The sequence below is a fragment of the Pinus tabuliformis genome, chromosome 3_2, assembly GCF_031772625.1.
Source record: "Pinus tabuliformis cultivar Carrire ecotype Pingquan chromosome 3_2, CPIR1, whole genome shotgun sequence".
In the NCBI taxonomy this organism is placed as follows: domain Eukaryota; kingdom Viridiplantae; phylum Streptophyta; class Pinopsida; order Pinales; family Pinaceae; genus Pinus; species Pinus tabuliformis.
In genome coordinates, this window is record NC_142302.1 from 1236540682 (window position 1) to 1236564665 (window position 23984).

The 23984-nt window shown below is 38.7% G+C and overlaps 1 protein-coding gene across 5 annotated transcripts in view; it reads left to right on the forward strand.

The window, feature by feature from the left end:
• LOC149185215 (uncharacterized) overlaps window positions 1–23984 on the forward strand; it is a 115651-nt gene that overhangs the window by 63310 nt on the left and 28357 nt on the right. For 4 of the 5 annotated variants that reach the window (XM_089417821.1, XM_089417819.1, XM_089417820.1 and 1 more), the window contains exons 3-7: window positions 3175–3237; window positions 3413–3641; window positions 3833–3937; window positions 4036–4166; window positions 4365–4941. In XM_089417821.1, coding sequence (XP_089273947.1) covers window positions 3175–3237; window positions 3413–3641; window positions 3833–3937; window positions 4036–4166; window positions 4365–4941 — 1105 coding nt within the window. The remainder of the gene's footprint in view (window positions 1–3174; window positions 3238–3412; window positions 3642–3832; window positions 3938–4035; window positions 4167–4364; window positions 4942–23984) is intronic. The other variant, XM_089417822.1, reaches the window with a different exon arrangement.

The following is a 23984-nucleotide window of genomic DNA, read 5'->3' on the forward strand; positions in this document are numbered from 1 at the left end:
ACTCACATCATCTGTGGATCGCATATGTCTATATTAAAGTGGCATCACATCTCCATATGTGGCATCACATCTCTACGTGCATTATGAGCCTCAAATCATTATACCTTGTGCCTCACATTTCATTATACTTTGCGGATTGGATCATTACACCAGTGGATCACATTTTTTTGTTATACTCTGAGGCTTGTATTTCTGGCATCGTATTACATTGGCAGTGGCATCGCTCTATTATACCCTGTTTAGCATCACGTTACATTGACAGTGTTTACAATGTACAACTCGCATCACAACTCACATTGGCTCATTCTCTATACATTGCAAAGGCATCACATCACATCATTTAGAGAAATGATTTCTATGTGGCTCACAGTTTTTGGTTTGGATTATATTTCTAAGGATCAATATTAATCTCTGGCTTGCTCGCTTTGATCTCTGTGGCACGTAAATGTGTCTCTGTGGATTGATCTTAAATCTCTATGGTTCACATTGATTTTTTGTAGCCACGCTTTGTATAGCAGTGGCTCGCTCCTTATCTTCGTCAGTCAGTTCACTCTCATGCTCTGTAACCTGCATTTAATACACATTGGGTTGCATTTAGTTCGCTTTATTAATTGATCACATTACTATTGTATGACTTATCTATGACTCCGTGATTTGCAATGTTTTGTGGCTTATGTTTGTATGTCTCGCATATGTATGGCAATGACTTCAATATTACAGTAACTCTTGATATGACTGTAATTTGGATACATAACAGTGACTGATATATGAATATGACACAATGACAATTGATATGGGGTTAACCTTGTATGGCAGCTAACCTTGGATATGGCAATGGCCTAGTATGGTAGGGATGTATGTCCTAGACAATGAGGTATGGCTTTCACAGAGATGTGACAAAATGTATATTACATGGTGGTAGCAACCTTGAAATTGCAGAGACCCAGATATGACATGACAATGGCCCTGATGGCAGTGAACTTGATGGCAGTGACCTTGATGGCAATGACCTATATGGTGATGACCTTGTTGATATAACTGTGACTTTAATGATGTGGCAGTGATATGGTATTATGATACTTGATGATGACTGAGACCTTGCTCTTATTAGACATGATGATAGTGACAGTAATGATGACACTTGACAGTGATGATGACACTTATTCCTGTGACAAGGATGATGCTATTTAAGATAGTAATATGATTTGATTATTGGAGGTTAGATCGTTCAGTTCACAAACGAAGTTGTGAATTGACTTGTGTTGGCCCTAGGAGCCATGATGTGATTGATGTATCTCATTCTCATTGTACTTTGTATCTCAGCTGAACATTTGATAAAAATCTAATATAAGAAGAATCTGGTTGGGTTTTCCCCCTTGTGGGATTTTGCCTTGGTCTCTGACCTAAATCCTGGTGCCTCTATCGTGTATGCTTTAATTGTATTGTCCTTACTGTTCTGTTGCATTGTTGATGTTATTGTTCTCTCTATATAATTGCTAATAATGATGAAATGATGTTATGGGGTGAATGTTATATGTTGAAAAAGTTTGAAAATGCAATTATCTATAGCAGAGAACAATCTAGCCCTAAAAATTAACATTAACATGGTTAAAATTTTAAATAGGTCGACCAAGTGGTAATCCAGTGCATGAAGACCATGGTTGAAGAACTCTACTTGGAACCCTTCTTCATTCGTTGCTTCACTGATACTCATCACCCAAATAGCCTCCCAAATATCTTGGTATGAGAATAAATAACAGGAAGAGGGGGGAGAGGTAGCCTAAATTGAGCCCTGCCTAGGGACACATCATACAAGGGGGAGGTATGGGAGAAAATGGAATCTGGATCAAGATCTAGTGAGAGAGGGGAGTGGTGGGGGAAGATGGTGCACTGAAGTTCTTGGAGTATGGAGAAGGGAAGCATGCAATTCACATCTCCTCTGTGGGATTAATTGAGAAGTGTTTCAAACTTCAAAGGTCAAAAATAAAATATGTAATTGCAAAAAGAACTAATTTTAACTCCTTTGTTCATTGAAGAAATGTTGTATGAGGAGATAGGTCATAGTGATATGTTAATATGAAGTTCTTATACCATAATCAAACGAGGACCTTGTAATTAATCTTTATCCTAGAGATTTAGTAGTGGTTCAGTCTGCTCACCAAGGTATATGTGTAGATGGTAGAAGTTCTATAAGTAATGGCTTGGAAAAAACTTTAAAACAATTTGAGAGATTGTTTGAAGACATGAAAGGAAACAAATAAGATAATGACCTAGTCAAATAATCTAGTGCTAAGTAAGAAAAGAGAAGAGAAGTAATAGTTAAGTGAGTGTTGTATACAATTGTTGAATGAAGGGCAATGAGATTAAGTTAGAGGAGCACCTCATCTTTGGATTTCCCATTTATTATGAAATTAGAGGGAGGTTCTATTGTGTTGACTAGGACTCTACTTCTAGTGCTTTCCTCACTACCTTCTTTTGCTATCCAGACCAAAGATGCCTAACCCTTTTTATGAAGGAAGTTCTAGGACACAGGAGACAAATCTTATAGGGACCTCACAGGATGGACCCCATTAGGTTGATCACTTCTTCATAGGGTTGGTAACAACAAGAAATATGCAAATATCTAGGATACATTAGATACTAGGTTGACAAGACCACAGACCTCCCCACAACCTGTGACTAGTAGTCTTTGAGGAGATCCTTTTCTCCTCATGGTTGAGTTGCCTCCTCTTCACTCTTTAAGGAACCAATCTTGTATCACTAGGTTTCTTTCTTGTAAAAGGTATGAAGACTTTGCATTGAGTAAAGGAGATTATTGTCCTTGGAAGTCCCAAGAGGGATCGCCAGACTTTGTACAGTTCCCAAGCTTAATCCATCAATGGCTATTTTCTTCTCTCTCTCTCTTGTCCTGTCCCTCCCTTTTTTCATTGATGGCATTGTTGTGCATTTCTGTCAATGAATTTGTGAATACCTTTTTCCTTGTCAACATGGATACCAACCAAGTAGCGATCTTGCCATTTTTATTAGGATGTCAGACATATTTTATTCATGATATTGGATAATCCAATAGGTGTTTTACAGATGAACAATTATATAAAATCTTGCAGAATGGTATGCTATATATTTGTTATGATGATTAACAAATGCAGTGGATTTAACCATTGTTATTTTCAGGTATTTATTGGCAGATTCAGGTGACACTCTTTTCACTTCATTTATTGGAACAAAGCAGTACAGGTAAATTCTCACAATCTACATACTCATAACGAGTCTGATTGAACCAGTTTGTATTTGATGTCTGTAATTGAAATCCCATGGCAGACTGATGCTGCCTCCATGTTTCTTCAAGCTCGTTGTGAATTAAATGTATTACTATTGTATTCTATGTTAATTGAGGCTTTTGTCTATACAGGGATTTCATAGCAAATGCAAACATATTCCAAGGAGCTGTCTTTGATGAAGACACCAGTGAAGATAATTTACCAAGTGATGAAAGTGAATCAAGTAAAGAAAGGCCAGACGCTAGTACTAGTAAGTTGAGAGGGACATCATATGAGGGCAGTCAGTTAGGATCAACTTCTGACAAACCCCTTTCACAAACTAACTCATTGGAACGTGGATTTAAACCTGCTGCACATCAGGCATGTTGTCTACAAAGTGTTTAAAGTCATAAAACATTTTTAGATGCATTTGCCATTTGAGCCTTATTAAGTATATGTGCAATTATACTGTATGAGATATGCAACTTAAGTAATTAGGAAGTAGCTTAAATCTTCACCTCAAGTAAAATTCTTCATGCTTCGCTGCATACTTAGCCAGAATTTTCTGGCAGGGATTTCTTGCCCGTGCTAAGCGTATACCTGCAGTGGAGCTCTATAAACTTGCACAGAAACGTGGTCTAAAACTTGTACTTTGTGGGCATTCCCTGGGTGGTGCGGTAAGTACAAATGCTTTTGGTTCTAAGGTCTAACTTTTTGACATCTGAGATGGGTTTATTCTGTGTAATCTGTTCCTCATTATATTCTATCTTTTCAGGTTGCAGTGCTTGCAACACTTGCTATTTTGAGGGCCATTCCGTCAGCTTCATTAGCAAAAGGTGGGGATGGTATTCAGGTCAAGTGCGTTACATTTTCACAGCCTCCAGTTGGAAATGCTGCTTTGAGAGAGTATGTGGTCTGATGCAATGCAAAAATGGTTCTCTCCACTTTTGTACCATTTTTGGGTGCTATGTGCATTTTTACTGATAATAAGATTTTAGAATTTAGAAGATTTGCAACTACTATTCTTTTCTCGTATTTTCATGAAGATATTTTTTGAAAAAATGAATGCATGCATTTGTGCTAAGTTATTCTGTTAGGTTTCAGATATGTTCATAGGCGTGGGTGGCAACAGCATTTTAGGACATACTGTATTCCAGAAGATGTAGTACCTCGAATTTTATCGCCAGCTTATTTTCAGCATTATATTGAACAACTAGCAGAAGGTGATTCTCCAAGTACTGCCTTTAATTCCTCTTCAGCACATGCTGCTAATAGATCAAATGTGGAGGAACCAAGGTTGCAAAAGGCAATGCCAAATGAAGGTGAACAATTGGTACTGGGTCTAGGTCCTGTTCAAAACTCTTTTCATAGACTCTCTAGATTGGTGCCCCTCTTAGGTGTCCAGAAACAGTTTGATTGGTTCAGACGACGAAGGGAAGATGCAAATGCTTCTTTGAAAGAGGATGATTCTGATTTGACTTTAAAAGAAACATCATCGCTACAAGCTCTTGAAATCCATGAAGGGGCAGATGGAATAACCTTCAGACCATCTCTCGATGCAAATAAAATCTCCTCTGAGGTTACCAAGACGAAATCAAACGAAAGCAAGGAATCAAGAAAAGCAGAATATATACAATGGTACAAAGTGCCCAATTTACCTGCATATGTTCCTTTTGGTCAGGTAAGAGCAAACCTTTTATCTTCCAAACTTGTAGTGAGTTCTATGTATCATAGTTGATCTGTATTGATTGAACATACTGTTTAGGTTTCAGTTCTAGTCTGCTATAAACATTTTTTGATAAATATATTAGGATAATCTGTGTAAACATCGTATTGACGTTACATGTTACTTGTGCATATTGATATTAGTTGTGTTATCATTTAATGTTAGTCAGTGCATATTAGTAGTGAATATATCAATAATTCTTAATCTTCTAAAATAAGATATGTCAATGGGGCTATGAAGTACAATCAGTGATACAAAGTTGTATGAGTGCCCTAGGTTACTTCCAATACATAAAATAATTATTAAATAGTGCATGAAAAAATAAAAGGAAGATTGCAAGATTTGTTAGCATCTGTAAGACAAGATTGTGAGGTAAAGTCTGCGAGGAAGCAGTATCTTCCACAACATCAATCACTTAGAAATACCCAATGTTCTGTTTAACAATTGTCAAATTTTCCAAAGGCCCTAGATGACTGCTGTCCTATGCTTTTCTTAGTTAAATAAATCAGATCTGAACTTATTTAATCACAGAAATGCATACTTCTGAACGTGCAGCAATCATACATATGGCTGGAAAAATGAACAACTGAAGAAATAACTAAATAACAAACATGCATGGCAATTTTCCCTTTCAAACCAGAATATCATTCCAATAATCAGGGCTTACAGGGTACCACCACACTCTGCTGCAACTTAGCAGTTGCATGGTGTTAAAATTGGCAACTAGGGCCAAACTCCATGTGGGTCATCTTATTTATGGCAGCTGATATTTTTCTTGGATCCCTCTCAACGAGAGGTGTAGGATTGATCTAAAGATCATCCGATTCCGATAAGTATTCATGGGGTTATGAATTTATTTGTGTTATAAGACAATTCGTCAAGGTCGGCCAGCAACCAAATAACCCCCACATGTGTTCAACGTTTTCGTATAAAAGAAGATGACTTGAGAGTCATTTCACACACTTCTCTCTTGATTTCTCTCCACTTCTCTTGGGTTTTAGTGTGAGAAAAATCTAGGAGGAAGTAGCCCTAGACGTTGGAGGAAAGAAGGCTGCCCTAGCCGCAGCAAAGAAGACAAGCCAGCGAAGCTATGGAAGGGATCTACGTTGACCTAAAGGAGCTCATGGAAGAAGTTTAACACAGCTATGGAGGAGGCCTTAACAAGCCCTAGCCGTAGTCCTAAAGCAGCCCTAACGCTGTCCTAAATCTGCCCTAACCACAGGTCTGTTCAAGCCCTAGACGCAGGTCTATTGAGGTGTCTTGGGTGCAAGAAAGGGCAGCGTATGATGCTACAAGAAGAGGCCAAGGCAGCGAGGGAGTTAAGGTCTGGTTCAAGGCTAACCGAGCTACTGTTAGAGGGCCGAGGAGCTGATCTTGGAGGCCGAGTTGAAGAAGGGTGATCACAACTCTGTTTGGGGCAGCAAAAAGCTAAGGGAAGCCTGTTTTGGGTGGGCTGTAGGTGACAACGTGGCACTGTGGTAGGCCGCAGTCCTAACCACCTCAAAACAGGGACAATGTGGAAAGGTTGAGGGCTCCCAAAATAGCAGCGTGCTAGGGGAGGTGTCTCATGAAGGTGAGCCGTAGTTTTTGAGGGCTGTTTGTGGATTGTTAGAAGAGTTTAGGGCTGCCCTAGTGCCCTAACTAGAACAGCCACGAACAGCAGTATACAAACATATTTGGAGCAACATTTGTATGGTGTGTTGGCAACAAGGCTACAATGGGACAGCAGCAATAATATCATAGTGCTGCAAACTCATTAGGACAACAGCAAGGTACAACATGCCAAATGGGACAGCCAGGCAATGGTGCTTGTTGGAGCATAGCAAATGGGACAGCAATATGTCAAACATGGAATGGCAATGTCACTAACAGTGGGACAGCTGTATGCCACATGGGACAGCAGTAGCTAGCATGGTGCCAACTATGGCACATGGAACAACTGTGGTAGCATGGTGCAACAATGGCAAATGGGATAGCAGTCGCAGCATAAGGTGCAACAATATGATCTGTGTAGCATGGTCATGAGGTCCAACATAGTGATGATCGATGCAGCATGGTGCAACACGGTGAGGTGCAACATGATGACAAGATGTAGCACAATGATAGGTGAAGGAGTCACCTTGGAGAATCAGTGGAAGCAACATGTCTTCAACTGAGTTCAGCTACCTCATGTATCATCTTCTTAGAGATGAGCTATGCTCTTATTTAGATAAGTCAAAGTGTTGACTTCTGTTGTATATGTATTATCTTTCTCTCTCTCTTTGTGCTAAACTATTGAAAAACATATAAGAAGAATTGATCAAGGGTTTTGATCCAGGTGGATGTTGGTGGTCACCCACCTATCCCACTTGGACCCCCACAACTCTCTTTCAGTTTCCTTATTTGTAGCACAATTTACTATTTTTGGCAGTTTTTCGGGTCTTGTACTTCTGGAGCCGTTTTGAGGCCTTAAATGACGTTTTTTGGGAAAATTGGGAGCCCAAAGTTGTAGTCCTCGGACATATCTTTCTAACAAGGTACTGTGCGCGTCAAACGAAGATTGTATGCCAAAGTTATGACCCCGGGAAGTTGATGTACCAATTTACCCAAAACGGGGCCCATAGTCTGGCGCTTCATCTCCTAGGGTTAGGTTTTTGGGATGTTTAGGGTTTTCCATTGTTTCTCAACAATAAATAGGCCTTTGAGCCTCATTGTAACACAATTCAGAGGCATGTAGTCGCCACAACTCTTCTTAGAGATAAGCTACCATCGCCCTAGTTGGTTTATTCCCATTTATGTCTGTAAGCATATTTTAGTATTTTACATTAATGAAATGAAGTTTTATTTTTGCTGCATCTCTATATTTATGGTTATATCTCTAATTTGTTGCGTTCCTGTTTAAATCCGGATCAGTGGTATCAGAGTGTCTTTTCTTTCTCTGTTTTTCTTTATATGTACCCAACAAGGTCTGGATATAAAGAGTTAGGGCTTGAACTGGTCGAACCTTTGCAAGACACTCTAGGTCCACAACTCCACAACTCCACAAGGTTAAGGTTAACTCTAGTCAAACAGAGAAAAGACTTCATCAAACTTTGTTGGTAAACTTCCCTCTCTCCTTTGCACGTGTGAACATACGACTCTTAGAACAGGTCCAAATTATTGTTGTGATGGATGCCAAATGAGGAGGATCACTTGTCAATTTATACATGTCCAAGTAGGTGGGTTTTGACCAAAGGTGGCTGACCTATCAAACGGGGGTTGACTTGAACAAGATAATAATTATAATTTTTCCTTGACTTTGTTGACAAAAATACCAACCACAACTACATATTTTCAACACTCCCTCTTAGTCAGGGAGGTATTTCTCCCTGAATTCCACAGATGTACATATGATGAATAAAATTTTTCCATTCCAGGAAAAGGTTGAAAGATTGAAAGATCGAAAACATCAGCATCCAATAGAGGAACTTGTCACCCACTAATCCTACGATCACCATCTCAATAAGTCGTCACTTGGTGACATGTCAGGAACCCCACCTAACCCAAGGTGAACATGTGGCCCATATACCATTCCCACATGTCGTTACATGTCATGAATGGTAAATACTTGCCCAATGCTATAAGGCACAAGTTCAACCCACTAGCCAAACCCCATGGCAATAAGGTCATAATTCCATAATCGAGGGAACAATCTAGGCCTTGATGCTTAATGAGCCCATCTCCCCAACCAAAATTTATGGCTTCTAGGTCAAACCCCATGACCAAGGCAACAATGCAGGCTTTAATGCTTATAGAGCCAATCTCCTCATCCAAACTCCATGGCTTCGAGGTCAAACCCCATGACGTAAGGGAGCAATCTAAGACCATAGATGTTACAACATCAACACTCCCTTTCACCAAGGGAGGGATTCTCAACAACTCCAAGCCTATCCCTGAAGTAAATGAACTTCATCCGGGGCAAAGGATTTGTAAGAATATTAGCAACCTGCTCATCAGTAGAGATGTGTTGGAGCCTCACCGCTCCTTTTTGAATAATGCTCCAGATGTAGTGGTACTTGATCTTGATGTGCTTCGACCTGTCATGGAAAATTGGGTTCTCAGGGAGCTTCATACAACTTTGATTGTCACAATATATAACGATTAGTTCCAACTTCCAACACAAGATCAAACAATCTCGTGAGTAACTTTCGAAGCCACACCGCTTCACAACTCGCCAAACAAGCAACAAGATACTCCTAAGGTCTGAAATATTTAAATTTCCATGATAGGACAAACATATTTAGATAGAAGTGTAGAGAAGATATGAGATGATGATTCAATTGTTACAAATGAGGGCCCGCTTATATAGCTAGGCAGGTGCCCCTTTATGAACGGTCATGTCCTTAGGGACATGCCTGTTCATAACTAATTACTATTAAATTAATCATTATTGCTATTTATATTATTTATATTTATTTTATTCATAACATTGCCTTCCCCTTTAGAAAAGCTTTCTCTTCAAAGCTTATTGCTGATACAACGTAGCATCTGTTTCTTTGTCTTGTAATCTATTTGTATCTTTCAGAGTTATTCGAGTTGTCATCTTTACAAGATGATAAGAACCTTTAAGTGATAAATAAAATTGTTGAAATGAAAAGGGATCTGACCATCATAAATCAATCTTCTGTGGAATCTTGTGGTTACGGGAAACTTGTGATGAATTGTTATCGTAACAATGGATTGTCTAGAGATCAATAATCTTTGGAACATAAGTCTATTGTTTTTGTTATGAGTGATACAAATATGTAGACCGATTGAGATGTCTACTCTTGTGATTTGGATGTCAATAAGGAGTTCTTGTGATTTGATCTTGCCTTAATCTGTTTGTGGTGATTTCTTGGTTTATTGGAGGTATCTGATTTCTTTCAGGTACAAAGGTCACTTGATTAATTGCGAGATCTTCACTTAAAGTCTCTGTTGTTTGAACTGTAGCTTCTGAGTACGTCCTTGTTGAAGAATGTAACTAGTGTCGGTCTTCATAATTGTATTTGATATATATCAAAAAAGATTTTATTATTATTATTATTAAATAAATTGACTTATTAAAGCATGGGTTTCATGCTTGGGTTAATTGTTCTTAGGTCAAAGTCTCCATTGAAGACTTCTAGGGTTAATGTCAAGTGTCCTTGTCCATGTCATATTGTAAAGAACCCTTCTTGGGATTTATTTGTCAAATAAGAAAATTATTTTATTGTAAAATAAGTCAATTAGGCCTCCTACACCAAGTCGACCTCAAACTAGACAAGTCGGCCTACACTAGGCAACAAAATCACTATATAAAGGCAACAACTCGATCTCATTTGTCTCTCATTCACAACAAGTTCGATCTGCAACTTCTGGGGCTAGAAAAAGTGTGAATTTCAAGGAAGAAGAGGAAGAAGGATAGAAAAGGAGAAGGAGGTCTCTCACAAGCATAAGAAGTCGAAATTCTCTCTCTTTTTCCCACACGCGTGAAGCTACTGGAAAAGAAGAGACTACGGAAGGTTGCTGTATCTCATTGAAACACTGACTTGCTGGAGGAGAAAGGTCTCTTAGTTAAGGTCTTGGTTGTCTCACTGTCATATGAATCTACTGAAAGAAGATTTCTTGACTAGGTTTTCCCCTATATAGGGGTTTTTCCCTAGTTGTGCGCCTACATTTGGTGTCCTTGATCTCCATGTTTTTGGTTTGGGTAATTGCTTGATGAACTAAGATAAAAGAACATAAGAAAGATAATAATAACTCAAAGAAATCACAAGTAATTATCAACAAGAGAACATCTTTCTGCCTTTTTGATTTTCCAACACGGTTTTAGAGCTAAGGTGAAGAAGGACGAAAAAGACAGCCTGAAATTCTACTGAACGGAGAATAAGGAGAATAAGGAGTCTTAAGAAGTTGAATAAGGGTCATCAAGAAAAGGGATCATATAAGGGGATAAGCCTACTATCTACAAGAACTATGTCTAACTCAATGAAGGGAGAAAACAAACTAGAAGGAGCCTCCAACTACAGGGCATGGAAAAAGAGGATAGATCTCATCCTCGAGAAGAATAAAATTTTGGATCTAGTTTGAGGAAATATCAAGAATCCTACTGATGAATCAAGTGAAGCAGAGAGGCAAAGTTCATAGAAACTGAAATATCGACAAAGAACCTAATAGTGGATGGAGTAAAGGACAACCTCATTCCATATATATCCAACATAGATTCCGCTCAAGAAATGTATGAGGCTCTATCCAAATTATTCACAATCAAGAACATTGGTCAAATTGCAAGCCTCAAGAATGAATTAAGAACTATGAAGATGACGAAAGACGATACCTTGGCATCCTTCTTTATAAGGATATCTAGAATCAGAGATGAACTCCAGGCAATAGATGAAATTGTACTAGAAAAAGAGCTCGTGATTATTGCCCTTCTAGGATTACCAACATGGTGGAGTGCCTCTGCATCAGGAATCAACAGTTGGAAGGATACTCCAACATTCGAACAAATGTGGAATGCATGTAGTCAAGAAGAAGCCAGAATATTGTTAGTAAGCAACAAAAAGGAGAATGAAGAGGAGAACATCTCAAATGCCTATTTCGCTCATCACAAGAAAAAGGGAACCTTCAAAAAGTACAAAGGACCAAAGAAGAAAGTAGACCTATCAAAGATCGAATGTTACAATTGTCACAAGATGGGTCACTACAAAAATCATTGTCTAGAGAGTCCAAGGAATAAAAGGAGAGATAGGGATCAAGCAAATATTGTCGATGAAGCACCACCTAAGAAGAGCAAGACTGAAGAATCAGAAGTCAAGGACTTACACTACTAAGTCCTCTCTCTCTTATCCCTCTTAGTCTTTTATTTAAGTTTTGAATTATTTTTCTTTTATGTTTTGATTTCTAGAACTTGTAGGTCTAACATGCCTTGTTAGAACATTTTTGAATTGTTTTGATAAAGTTATAGGTATCCCTCAAGATTGGATTAAGAGGGAGCCCTCACCATTTTACCAAAGATAAGTATCTTACTCCATGTATTATATTTTATGTTTGGTTTCCTCTCTTATCAAGATGTGTTTGGATTATATGCTAATAACCTTTTATATTTTCCGTGTTAGGAAAGCTTGCTAAATACTCAAGGGTTATGGAGGAGACTTCAAAGGATAGACTTGAAGCATGGAAGAAGTTCTGCCCTTCAAGAATTGATGTCATACAAGGTTTGTTAAGGAACAACTCGAGGTATGTCTTAAACTATAAGCTTTGTTATAAAGTTCTCTTCATACAAAAGGTACGGTCATTCTTTCTTTTAAAATTTGCTTTACATTACTAACATCATTATGTCTAGGGTTTTGAATCACAAAGATTCTTGTTAGGGTGATTAATCATTAGATTGAATCTACCCTCATTATATTATCATTCTTGTGGAACCCTAAAAAGGTTCACCGTAAAACCCTAACCTAAGGGTATGTCGATGCTAATATGGAAACCCTAGTCTACTTAGGGTTGATGAAATCTAGAATTCCTATTCTTTTGATGTTTTGGTATTGTTATGATAAAATCCCTAGTCCTTTAGGGTTTTCTATCTAAAGTTATGTATTGAATCCCTAGATCTTTAGGGTTTGATGAATTAAGGTTTATGAGCAAAACCCTTATAATATCTATAGTAAGATCCTAGGAATGAAGCCCTAGGTGTATGTTCGTCTGTCTGATCAAAACCCTAGCTTGGTCAAAATTGTTGTATGTCTAACTTTAATGTATTGATATTTGTGTCTTGGGTTTGCCTAGTAGATATTGTTGTGATATGCTTGTGCATGATTATGAAATCCTAGATATGTATATATGCTAACCTAATTGTTGATGCTCATAGTTTGTAAATTCTAGGGTTTGTAACTAAGCCCTAGTAGAAGTTTGATATTCTAGGATATGATGATATTGTTTCCGATATGATGATTAAATCTAGGGTTTGTAACAAACCCTAGTAGAGTCTAAATTGTATAGTAGAATTGTTATTTGATTGAATTGCTGATATCTAAGGATTTGTGTCTCTAAGATGGAATCTAGGGTTTGTAATAGTAGAATCTATCATATATATCTATATTAAGGCTCTAGATAGAATGAGACTGATTTCTTGATTAAGTTTCCTTATGTTATAGTCTAGGGTTTGTAACAAAACCCTAGCAAGAAGTTGAAGTTTAGAAGTATGTGTCTCTTGCTAATTATGAACCTAACTAGGTTTAGGTATTTGATGTCTAAAGTGTAATGCTTCCATTATTGTATTAACATGATTATAATATAGTTAAATTCATGCTTCTATATATGTATTTGGTTGTACTTGCTATTAAAGTTTTGCAGGTACACAATCTTCAAGATAATGAAGATGTCCATATAAGCATGATGAAGAAAGCTATAAGGATGATGATGACCTTAATGAAGTCGTGAATGGTTGAAGCTTCTCCGATGTTATAGAAAAAGAAAATATTTGATCTCCCTAAGTTAAGAGGGAGTCTGGATAGAAGAAAGGGTATATCCCCCCAATTGAGAGGGAGGGCACATTATGACAGTGAATACTACAGATGAATGTTTGTGAAAAAGACCTTAGATGGTATCGGGAAGCGGGACCACATGACCAAAATTAGGGTTTCCCATGTAGTGCCTCTCCTAAAGCTAATGGAAACTAGAGGAGATCTCACGGGAGTAGGATACAAGACTAACCCCCAAGGTTGAGGCAAGGAAACAAGAGTACAACCAAAGCCCTTTCTTTCCGCCAAATTGCCCCACTAATCCATGCCCAAATGTGCCCAAGAAAAACAAGCATAAACACCCAATTAAATAATGAAAAATCATACCTTTTGGGGTTGGATGGCCCACCTTCAAACATACGATCATGAAAGATGAGCAAGGGCACATAATGGCTGGTGGAGAATAGTAGCACATTGAAAATAGATAATCACATTGAGCTATTATGTCGCTACCAACTAAAGACCAATATAGGAGAAAATTTCTCCTATAGGGGTCACCACTGATGGTGGGTAACATCTGGCTCCAACTGGGACACGAGCTCTTAGTAGAGTGCACGAACCATGTACTCGAATGGGGAAGTCATGAGAACATTAACAATCTCGTGGGACCATAGACCTGTTAAGTACACATCACCGACAAAGGTAACGGGGCAACATGTGTTGATGGCGTACTTTGATCGCCCATGCTTTTGTTAGCCAATAAAATCAAAAGGGAATAAATCTACTCTAAAATGCAAGTCTAATCTAAATGCATCTAATCTAATATGAGAACATGATATGATATTAAATTCTAATGCTAAGTCAATATGCATCCTACTCTAACATGCACGACTACATTATGTGAATGCTAAGTGTACTCATATAACCATTGTAACCAACATATCATGATATCAATATAAAAATATTTGCCCCTATGATTATTCATGCAATAAATCCAATAGCAAGGACAAGAACAATCACATGGAAGGTCCCAAGGGCGGGAGGTGGGAAAATAAGGTTGCCACATATGGAAGATCATGGATGAAGAAGAAAGAAAGGGATCCAACCTACTCCATTGGATCCTCTCTCTTAGCCAAAAGATAGAGTTGTCGACAATTAAGCTCATAAATCTTCGATGAAGGGCAACCTCATGCATATCATCCTTATCATGGCCCCTCACAACATGTTTACCATAAGGTCATGATGGGAAGGAAAAGGGGATTGATGATATGGAGAGACACAACGGGCATATTGCTCAATAAGATGATTAGATGTAAGGCAGGCAACCACCGTGTGCTCATTATTTTCAGAGCTTGGTTGGGAAGAAGTGATACATCTAATGAATTGCTTTTCGTCAAGGCTATTCTTAGAAGGGGGAAAAAGCTCATAATCATTAGTGATCATGTGAAAAGGGGTGAGGAAGGGATCCACTAAGGACTTAGATATATCCCTAGGATCATAAGGAAGGAAAGGGAAGATAGGGCCCCTCTTGATGTCATCATCAGTGTCATAGAAAGTGTCCTCATCATAAGGATGACCACTAACCTCCCATTTCCCTTTTTCAACATATAAATAGTCACAAATGTCATCATCTAAGGGCTTGGTTGGAGCATCCTTCTCAAGGTCTTTGTCATGCATAATGAGAGGGAAACACCTTGAGTAAGATCAACATCCTCATCAAGTCCCCTTTCGAAGTCATTGTCCTCATTACTCGCTTCATGTGGATCAGGTAGGAAAGGCTTTTCTTGGCTTTCTTCTTCTTTATTACCTTTACTGCTAATCTCATCTGGATGATTTGGAAAGGGGGCTTCCTTTTCCTCATTTTCTTGAACATTACTAGTGCCACCTTTCTCGTCTTGGTGATTAGTCCATCGCTTTATAAAAATATTTTCAAATTGATCAAAGTTGAAAATGCTTCCTAGATGTAATTCACTATACCAATTCCAAGCATTTGCTTTTAATGTTAATGTAAAGAGAATCATAATAATATCTTCTATGTCTTCTTTGTATACAAGAAGCTCATTCTAGAACATTAAAGTGATTTCGTATACAAAACTATGCACATGGTCTAGGGCATCAACAACATCACTTCCATCAAACTTAGGTAACCACTCTAGGTACTTCTTAGGCAATTGGTAGATGGTGTTATCACTGAAAATATTTCAAAGGAAAAGGAGAGCAGAAATCTTCATCAAATTCAAGCAAGGCAGCTCCTCAATTAAGCAAGGTATTTTCTTCCAAGTTGTTTTGTCTAAAGAAATTTCAAAGGAGAAAATGTCAAAAGAAAGGAAAATATCATCATCAGTACAACCATCACCAATGTACAAGAATGACAGAAACAAGGCAGCCAGCAGTCAAGAAGAAAGACAGAGCTTTGAGAAGGATAAGGAGAAATTTTGAAACTAGCTACGAATCCACATTTTCGTAGCGCAGACAGTGTAAAAATCCTGTTTTGCGCTACGAAACCCCTGTAGCAGCCTGTTTCAGCTGAAGAAACTCTGTTTTCTGCTTTTACTAGTCAATTTCTAAAAGCTTTCCTGAGCAGCTGAGAACTTAATTTTGCAAACTGAAAGAGGCTTTTCTTCCTAACATGCTGCACTACAAAAACCTCTTTCCGTTTCTTCAAATTCGTTCTAAGGTGGGAGTAATTTATGGTTAAACTTGCGCTACGAAACTGCAGAAAGTCAAGCTTTGTCTACTGGTTTTAGATTGTGTTTTTCAAAATCAGTTTCTGGTCACATGAAAGGCTATCTTGGAATTCTGAAGGAGGTTTCTCTTCATAACATGTCCAACTACAATAACCTATCTCACTTTATTCGTATGTGTTTTCAGTTGGGAGATAAGAAGCTTTCATTGAGACCCTAATTTCAGAAAACGGATTTTTCCCTGTTTGCCACGTGTTTTTCAAGGACAGGTTCTGGATAGCTGGAGAAATATTTTAAAAAACCAGGAGAGGTTTTTGTTCTAGACATCATGGGCTACAAAAACCTCCTTCAGTTTCGTAAAATGTGTCATGGATGAAGAGATAAAGGCTCTGCAATTTTCAAGGATCTAACCCTAAGAACAGGGAAACATGTTCCCTAAATTCTAGGGTTTCTCATCAGCAGTTGGGTGACCACGTGGGAGGCTTCATCAAATTCGACCTCATGGAGTATTAGGTGTCAAAGAATGCTTTAAATGTTTAGATAAGTTTGTTGTAATCATAATAAGGAGTTACACTCCTAGTTGTATTAGGTCTCTAGGACTACTAGTTAGGTGTCAAATACATTTAATGGTTTGTTTTATGGTTAGAATAGGTGTCACTGATGGCAAATTCGAATTCTCTTGAGGAGGGATGATGGAATCCTAATTGTAAATGCTTTATATAGAGCAAGAGGTCGAATTAGCAAAGGGTTGGAGACTTTTTGGCTCAATTGCTGCTCTATGTGCAGACTGTGTATATTTTTAACCTAATGCAGAATTTCTACTTAGACAACTCAAGATTCATGAAGAGTTCTTGTATGTTCTTGTTTTGATGGCATCTTCCAATACTTACATTGCAGTGAGGTTTACTTATGATACTCAGAATTCATCAATGATGCTCTGACTTCCTTCATAGATAAACTAATTGTGTTTCACTGTTTTATATTTGCATTTCTGCACTTGAACTCTATAATGCCTTGACTTCCATGCTAGGTAGAATGTTTTGGCTTCACTACTCAGGATTCAAAGAGGGTTTTTAATGTCCTATTGTCTCATGGCTTTCCTCTTTCACTTACTTGCAGTGGTATGAATACATGTTACTTAGAATTCATCAATGATGCTCTAACCTCCTTCATGTATTTATAAACTGTGTTTCCTTGCATTGTATCTTTGTTTTGTTGATGTATAAAAACTCTCTATGCCCTGACTTCATGTTAAAGCTGATCTTGCTGTGGTACTGAACATACTTTGACTCCATAGCCCAATGGTAGCCAACCTTCATCTTTCAACCTATAAACATATACAATCACAAACTATAGAGTTAGCCATCTATCTTATTCTTTAATCAAAATCTTTAACCCTTTGAGAGAGCCCTCTCAGGCTGAGGAGGCTAAGCCTCAGCCAAAAGTTTGGTTTGAAATAGTTACTCAAAGTCTTCCTGATCAACAGCCTATCAGGGGCATGATTTTGTGATAACAGATGGGATCAGGGTATGCATCAAAGTTCAATGGTTTGAATGAAGTAGACCTGTGATAATTAGTACCATCTTGATCTCTTTGTTCACGACATTCATCATAGAGTCCTTTAATGCTGGGAGGAGGGTCTTCATGAATGCAAGACATCATACATATCACTTATGTAGGAGTTGTCAAGGTGAATTTAAGTTTGCCATGAGAGATGCTTGCTTCACCCTACAAGCATTGACCTTGAAGTTCAATGAAGAACTAGAGCTTTGTTCTTCCAATGGAGTCGCCAAAAGGATATATCAATAGTGTCATATAGGAACGAGACATACGTCTTGTGTCCCCGACAACAACGCCAAAAATGTCGCTGCACAAACTAGCAGGCCTTGTAGAGAGGTCAAAGCTAGAGGGCACATCAACATCCTGGGACAAATGCCCATTGTGAGACAAGTGAGGCAAGGTGGTCCATTCAATGGAAAGGTGCGATAAAAATGCGAGGTTTGGGAGAAGTTAGGAAGACTTTCCAATAAAAACCACTTGAAAAAAATCCTACACGAGACCTAGGGTTGAGATATATGACGATATATAGGCATATCCAAAGTCAAAGTGGGCAAGAGAAAAGGCTATGAATGATATACTTCAACAAGTACTAAAGTACAAACCTTCAAAAAAACCCCAAGTTGAAGGATTAGCACCTAAGGCTCCCTCTTGATGCAATGGCTAGGGCATCAAATTTTTGGAGAATCCATTGTGAGACATGCCTCAAATTTGGAGAGCTAGAGGAAACACCATCGCAGAAGGCTGTCCAAACGGTTTAGCAAAAGCTCCTCTCTAATGCAATTCACATCAAGCCCTAGGGAGGCCTCCTTATCCTTAAGGGGATGAGGAAAATAAGAGAGGAAGAGGTGAAAAAAAGGATGATTCGTTGATTTAAAGGTGATCACCAAGGATTTAGAACCAGTGCCTAGCTATTGGGAGAATTGGAGTCAAAATGATCTTGATTTGGGAATTTCACTCTTCTAGGAGACCTAGAAGCAACTTTGCTAGCCCTAAAGGAGGCAACTACATGGTTATTTTAGAAATTTATACTTCATTGGCAATAATTAATTGAGTTTCAAGGATGCGATTCCAAAAGAACCTCTAGGAACATTCAGTCATTCATTATCCATGAATAACACGCAAAATTTCAAATAGCTTCAATGTTCTATCTAAATTTCATTAATTAGGGCACATTAAAGACCATAAGACAAGATTCCATGCATTAGACATTCATTAGATCAGAAATATAGCATTGAAATGCATTTACAAGACAATGAAGAGTATATCCATCAACAAAAATGCCAAAGGAAGCTCCAAGAGAGATAGCAAAAATTTTCCAAACATCAAAATGCATTTAATTTGTCCAAATTACTCCACAAAATTGCAGGCAGAAAATCTCTAATTCAGCTAGCTGAAAATCTAAGTGATGATGAGTTTCAAATGAGGGATATACTCTCTTATTTATACAAGACCTATGAGTTTGAATTCTTAAAGAGTAAGCCCCTAAAGTGTCAAATAAGGTAACAAAACCCTTGGTTACAAGCCAACCAAGATAGCTTTCACATTAATCATTATTTTAATTCTCCTTTAGCTCATGTCATCAATGTGAATTGCTCTCCAATGCTAGCGTTGAGGCCTCATGTGTCGAGGATGAGGGTGAGCACCTCAAAAGTGATGAATAAGAGGGGGATGCCCTCCAAATGTTGCAAAACATCTCTAAACCCCAATTTGGGCTCTGTGGGCTCCAAATGGGTCTCCAAATGGCTCAAGATCAAGTTGATGCTCCATCAATGAGGGCTAGAAGATGACACATGCCCTCCCATGTCTCCCTGGGAAGGACAAAATATCCTCTGGGCCTTAGATCAACTGCCAAGTGTCGGGTGCAATGTGTAGCCGGCTGGGCAACGTGGTCAAAGTGCACCATCATCTCTGTTCAAATGGGGCACAAGCAAACAATGTGGTGGTGCTGAAGAAGCCCATGGTGTGGCAATCAATGCTCTCCAAGGCTAGAGGCCCATGGCTCTCAACGTCTACCCTACATGTGCCATTATGACCTTCTGGAGGGCTTGGATCCCATATAGGGAGGCCAAGTCCAAGACGAAAACTGACCATCATTCTTGTATAAGATCCAATACGTCTCCTCACCTTCCAATACGATAACTCATTAGTGCAATTGAGTAAACAAGCTTGCTAATTGTAATGAGAAACATTTGTATACTCAGAGGAATGCTTTGATACCAATGTAACAAACAACGTTTGTATACTTATAGGAATGCTCTGGTACCAATGTAATGAATAACGTTCGTATACTTAGAGGAATGCTCTAATACCAATGTAACGAACAAAGTTCTTATACTCAAAGGAATGCTCTAATAACAATGTAACAAACAAAGTTCGTATACATAGCAGACTACTTCAGAAGATTTCAAATATATATACATCCATGATAGGACAATAATATTATATGAGAATATTTGAATACAAGTGAGATGATGATGTTACAAATGAGGCTCTATTTTATATACCTAGCCAGGTACCCTTTCATGAGTGGTCATGTCTTTAGGGACATGCCTCTTGATTAACTAATTATTATTTAATTAACTATTCCTTATTATTATTTATATATTTATATTTTATTCATAACACTAATCAAGGGCAAAAGTGGACACTTTATAGTGGCATGCCCATCCAAATAGGATTTAGACATACCCAAATGTTTCCTTCCTTGGCAAGAGAGGTTAATAAAGGACCTTATTAGGTGGTTTCAACTTGTAAGGGAATGACAAGTCCATGATACACCCATCAAATGGTAGGTGTCATGTGAAATAGTGATGGAACGAAGTGGGGGCAACAGGGGAAGCTCTAAGCCACATGCCATGTTACAAGGGTAGATATGATGAGGAAGGCCCACACCTTGGGTGTATGTGTTGGAAATAGTAAATACTGAGGGGGGGGTGAATCTGTATTTTTTTTTCAATTGTTACTTTTACGAGTTAGATCACTTATATTTAGAACATAAAATGAACAATAAGAATAAATGCTTTTATTAATTTATTCTTTACAATAAATCAAGTACAATATATGTAGGGCTCCAACCCTAGATGAAGACACCGATCTTCAATCTCCTAGGCTCCATCCTGTATTTGCCAAGCACCAACTTGGACTTCCAAGGCTCCAACCTTGTCAATTTTGAGGTACCAACCCCAAGGGCTCCAACCCTATATCCGGTTCATGCTCCAACCTGGTTTCTTGAGCACTCTGATACTCTAGGGCTCCAATCTTATCTTCCAAGGCACCAACCTTGTCTTTTCGAGGCTCCAACCCTTAGCTTCACTTCTCAAGATGTATTTGGTTATACTTCACGGCTCCCAATGTCTCCTTCAATGAGCCCTTTCTATTTTTGTCTTCACTGTAGTCTCCACGTTATGTCATCAATGACAACCTTGATCTCTTCACATGAAGGTGTCTCCGTTGTCCTTCATAGTACCCAAACAAAATCTCCAAGGTCACTTCATGATGACTTCAGCAATGCATCATGATCTCCAAGAATCTTCAGGATCAGCTAAAGCTTCTCAACAAGATGTCTTCAATAAGCTTCTAGATGACTCTTCAAGGTATGCTCAAGATCAGCTCCAACTGCTCTTCAAGATCTACAAGGTTCCAAAATAGTCTTCAAGATAATGCTTCAACACAAGTCTTCAAACAATGCTTAAAGAAGGTCTTCCAAAGTCATGTTTCAGCTGCTCCAAGGTACTCTCCAAGATTTGATACAAGAAGCTGCTCTCAAGTCTGCACTAACAAGGTTTTAAATCTGCACAAGAGATCTTCTAAGGGCTATCCCAGTACTTCAATACTGCTTTAAGATGTCATCCTAAGAGCTCCAAGGTGCCTTCAAAGCTGCTCTAAGGCACTCTCAATACAATCCTCAAGATTGCCTGCTCTAAGGCTGCTCCACAAATATTCTTCAAGAGATGTTTCTCAAAAGGGAACTGCTTAAACACTTGTTTTAACCTTTCAACTAAGGTCTGCAACTTCCAAAAGAACTTCAAGGTATATCTTAAACACTGTAAGGTAACTCCACAATTTTCCTTCAACTCGGTCTAGTTTTACTGTAGTGCTACAGGTCTGCTGCTCTGAGGTTTGCTCTGCACTAAAAAAAACTTCGAGGTTCAAGCCCAAAATTCTAGGTCTGCTGCTCAAAAATTGCTCTGTCCAGATGTCACTAAATCTGCAATCGAAGTCCAACACAGGTCTGAAATTATCTGTGCAATAGAGACTTTCTTCAGGACTGAAATTCAGTCTCCACAGGGCTGCTATCACAGGTCTGATTTTTGCTGGCCACAGAGAGGCCGAAATTATAGAGATTTGAGGACTGTTCTGAGGTCTATCTCAGGCCGAAATTTCAGTATTCAAAGATCTGTGGATTCTGCCCTAAAACGTCAGCTCTAAAGGTCCAATATCTTATTCAGATATAATCCCAGAACCCACACTAATATATTAAGAAACCTCAGATCTGAATATTATCTCCCTTGTTTGACCAAATTACCTTTTTTAATCTCTGTGTCTTTCACCGAAATTTCTTGCATGAAATGAGCGTTAAGACTTGTATTAATAGTGATTTCGTCTTCCAAATGAAGGGACACGTCCCTGATTCAGTGGCCGATTTGCATGAGTGAGTGCAGGTCGGCTTGCAATAAAATATATATTTCTCAACTTAAAAATTCGTTTTCTCAGCAACCACTGGGAGTTTCGGTGCAAGTAAGGGCTCATTAAAAACAGGAAAAAATCCTCTTTAAGATGGTCTAAGTCCCACTGAGAAAAGATGCCTCTAAGGTGGCAAAAATAATTTTTCTTTGTGACTGTTCTTAAATTTTATGCATAAAATGTTTGGGACAGCATGAGGAATGTTTGGCTTCTTCATCATCATAGGATCATGTAGAACATCCATGTCATCATGATAGTATCCAGCAATGAGTGTATCAACCCGTGTAATCATATAATGGTGTAGTGATATGTCATAGGCAGTATCATTAGGAAAGTTCCAAGGTAGTCTTCCAACCATCAAATGAGATCTTCCACGTCATCATCTAGTCTTCCAACCATGTTATCAAGACCTCATCAAGTGTGGTCATTCATCAAGTGTAGTCCTCCATATGTCATCAAGGGTTAAGGTCTAGATCATCAAATAAGGCACATGATTGGCATTTGGCACTTGGCACTTCTTAAGACTTCTTCATTAGTGGCTTGACATATTAATTGATGGCATCCTTGTCAAACAAGAGTCATGACATCATCATCTGGAACCAGGCATCTCAAGAATATTTTCCATCTTGGCCAATGCCATATTGACATCAATGACAACCTTGATTAACAATATGAATGTAGGAGGGAGCAATAGTGGTAATTTTTTTTGGGATGACTCAGGCTGTGAAATATCAAATATCCGAGGACACATACAAAAGTGCCTTGGGTAAAAATTTTAGTATCAGATTTGCAAAATTGGATGTGGCATGTTATATAAGTTTTTTCTTGGGAAGAGGCCTGTTACTCACCACCTGTGGGTGACCGCATAGGAGAAACTTTCTCCTAGATTTGTCTTCCGTCGACAATCAACAACCTTTGACAACCACCAGTGTAGCTGATGTTGTGCCAAATGTCTCCACTCTTTGAGCCTATTGTATTTTCCCTCGCCCATCTATCGAGATCGTATGTTTGAAGGTGGGCCATCCAATCCTAAAGGTATGGTTTTTCATTATGTAATCAAGTGTTTATGCTTGTTTTTCTTGGGCACACTTGGGAATGGATTATTGGGTGACTTGGAAGGAGGAAGGGTTTTGGCTGTAGTCTTGTTCACTTACCTTAACTGGGGGGTTAGTCCTCAACCCTAGTCTCGTGGGATCTCCCCTATTGGCTTACAGCCTTAGGATGGGCACTACTTTGGAAAACCAGATTTTGGTAGCGTGGTCCCATTATCTCTTTCCACATTTTTCACTCCCGTCCGCACATTACATGCCCTTTTTCATCATCTTCCTTCTCTGGGTCGACATGACCACTATGTCCACAGGGCTTTGGCACTCCCCCTCCCCTTGTCCACATGTTTGGGTCGGGCGGTCGGGCCTGGAACGATACCCCAAAGGTTGATGCAGCTAAAAAAAAAAGCATATCAGGGCGACATACAAAAGGAAAAGTACCACAAAATGCAAAAGATGGTCGGGACAATGAAATTTAGCACGTGGGAAAAAGCCAAAAATGAGCTCTACCCGTTATCATTATGGCCATCACCTTGGTTCCTAGGGCCCCTATGAGTGCCCCTTGTATCATTAAGGAACCCATGTAT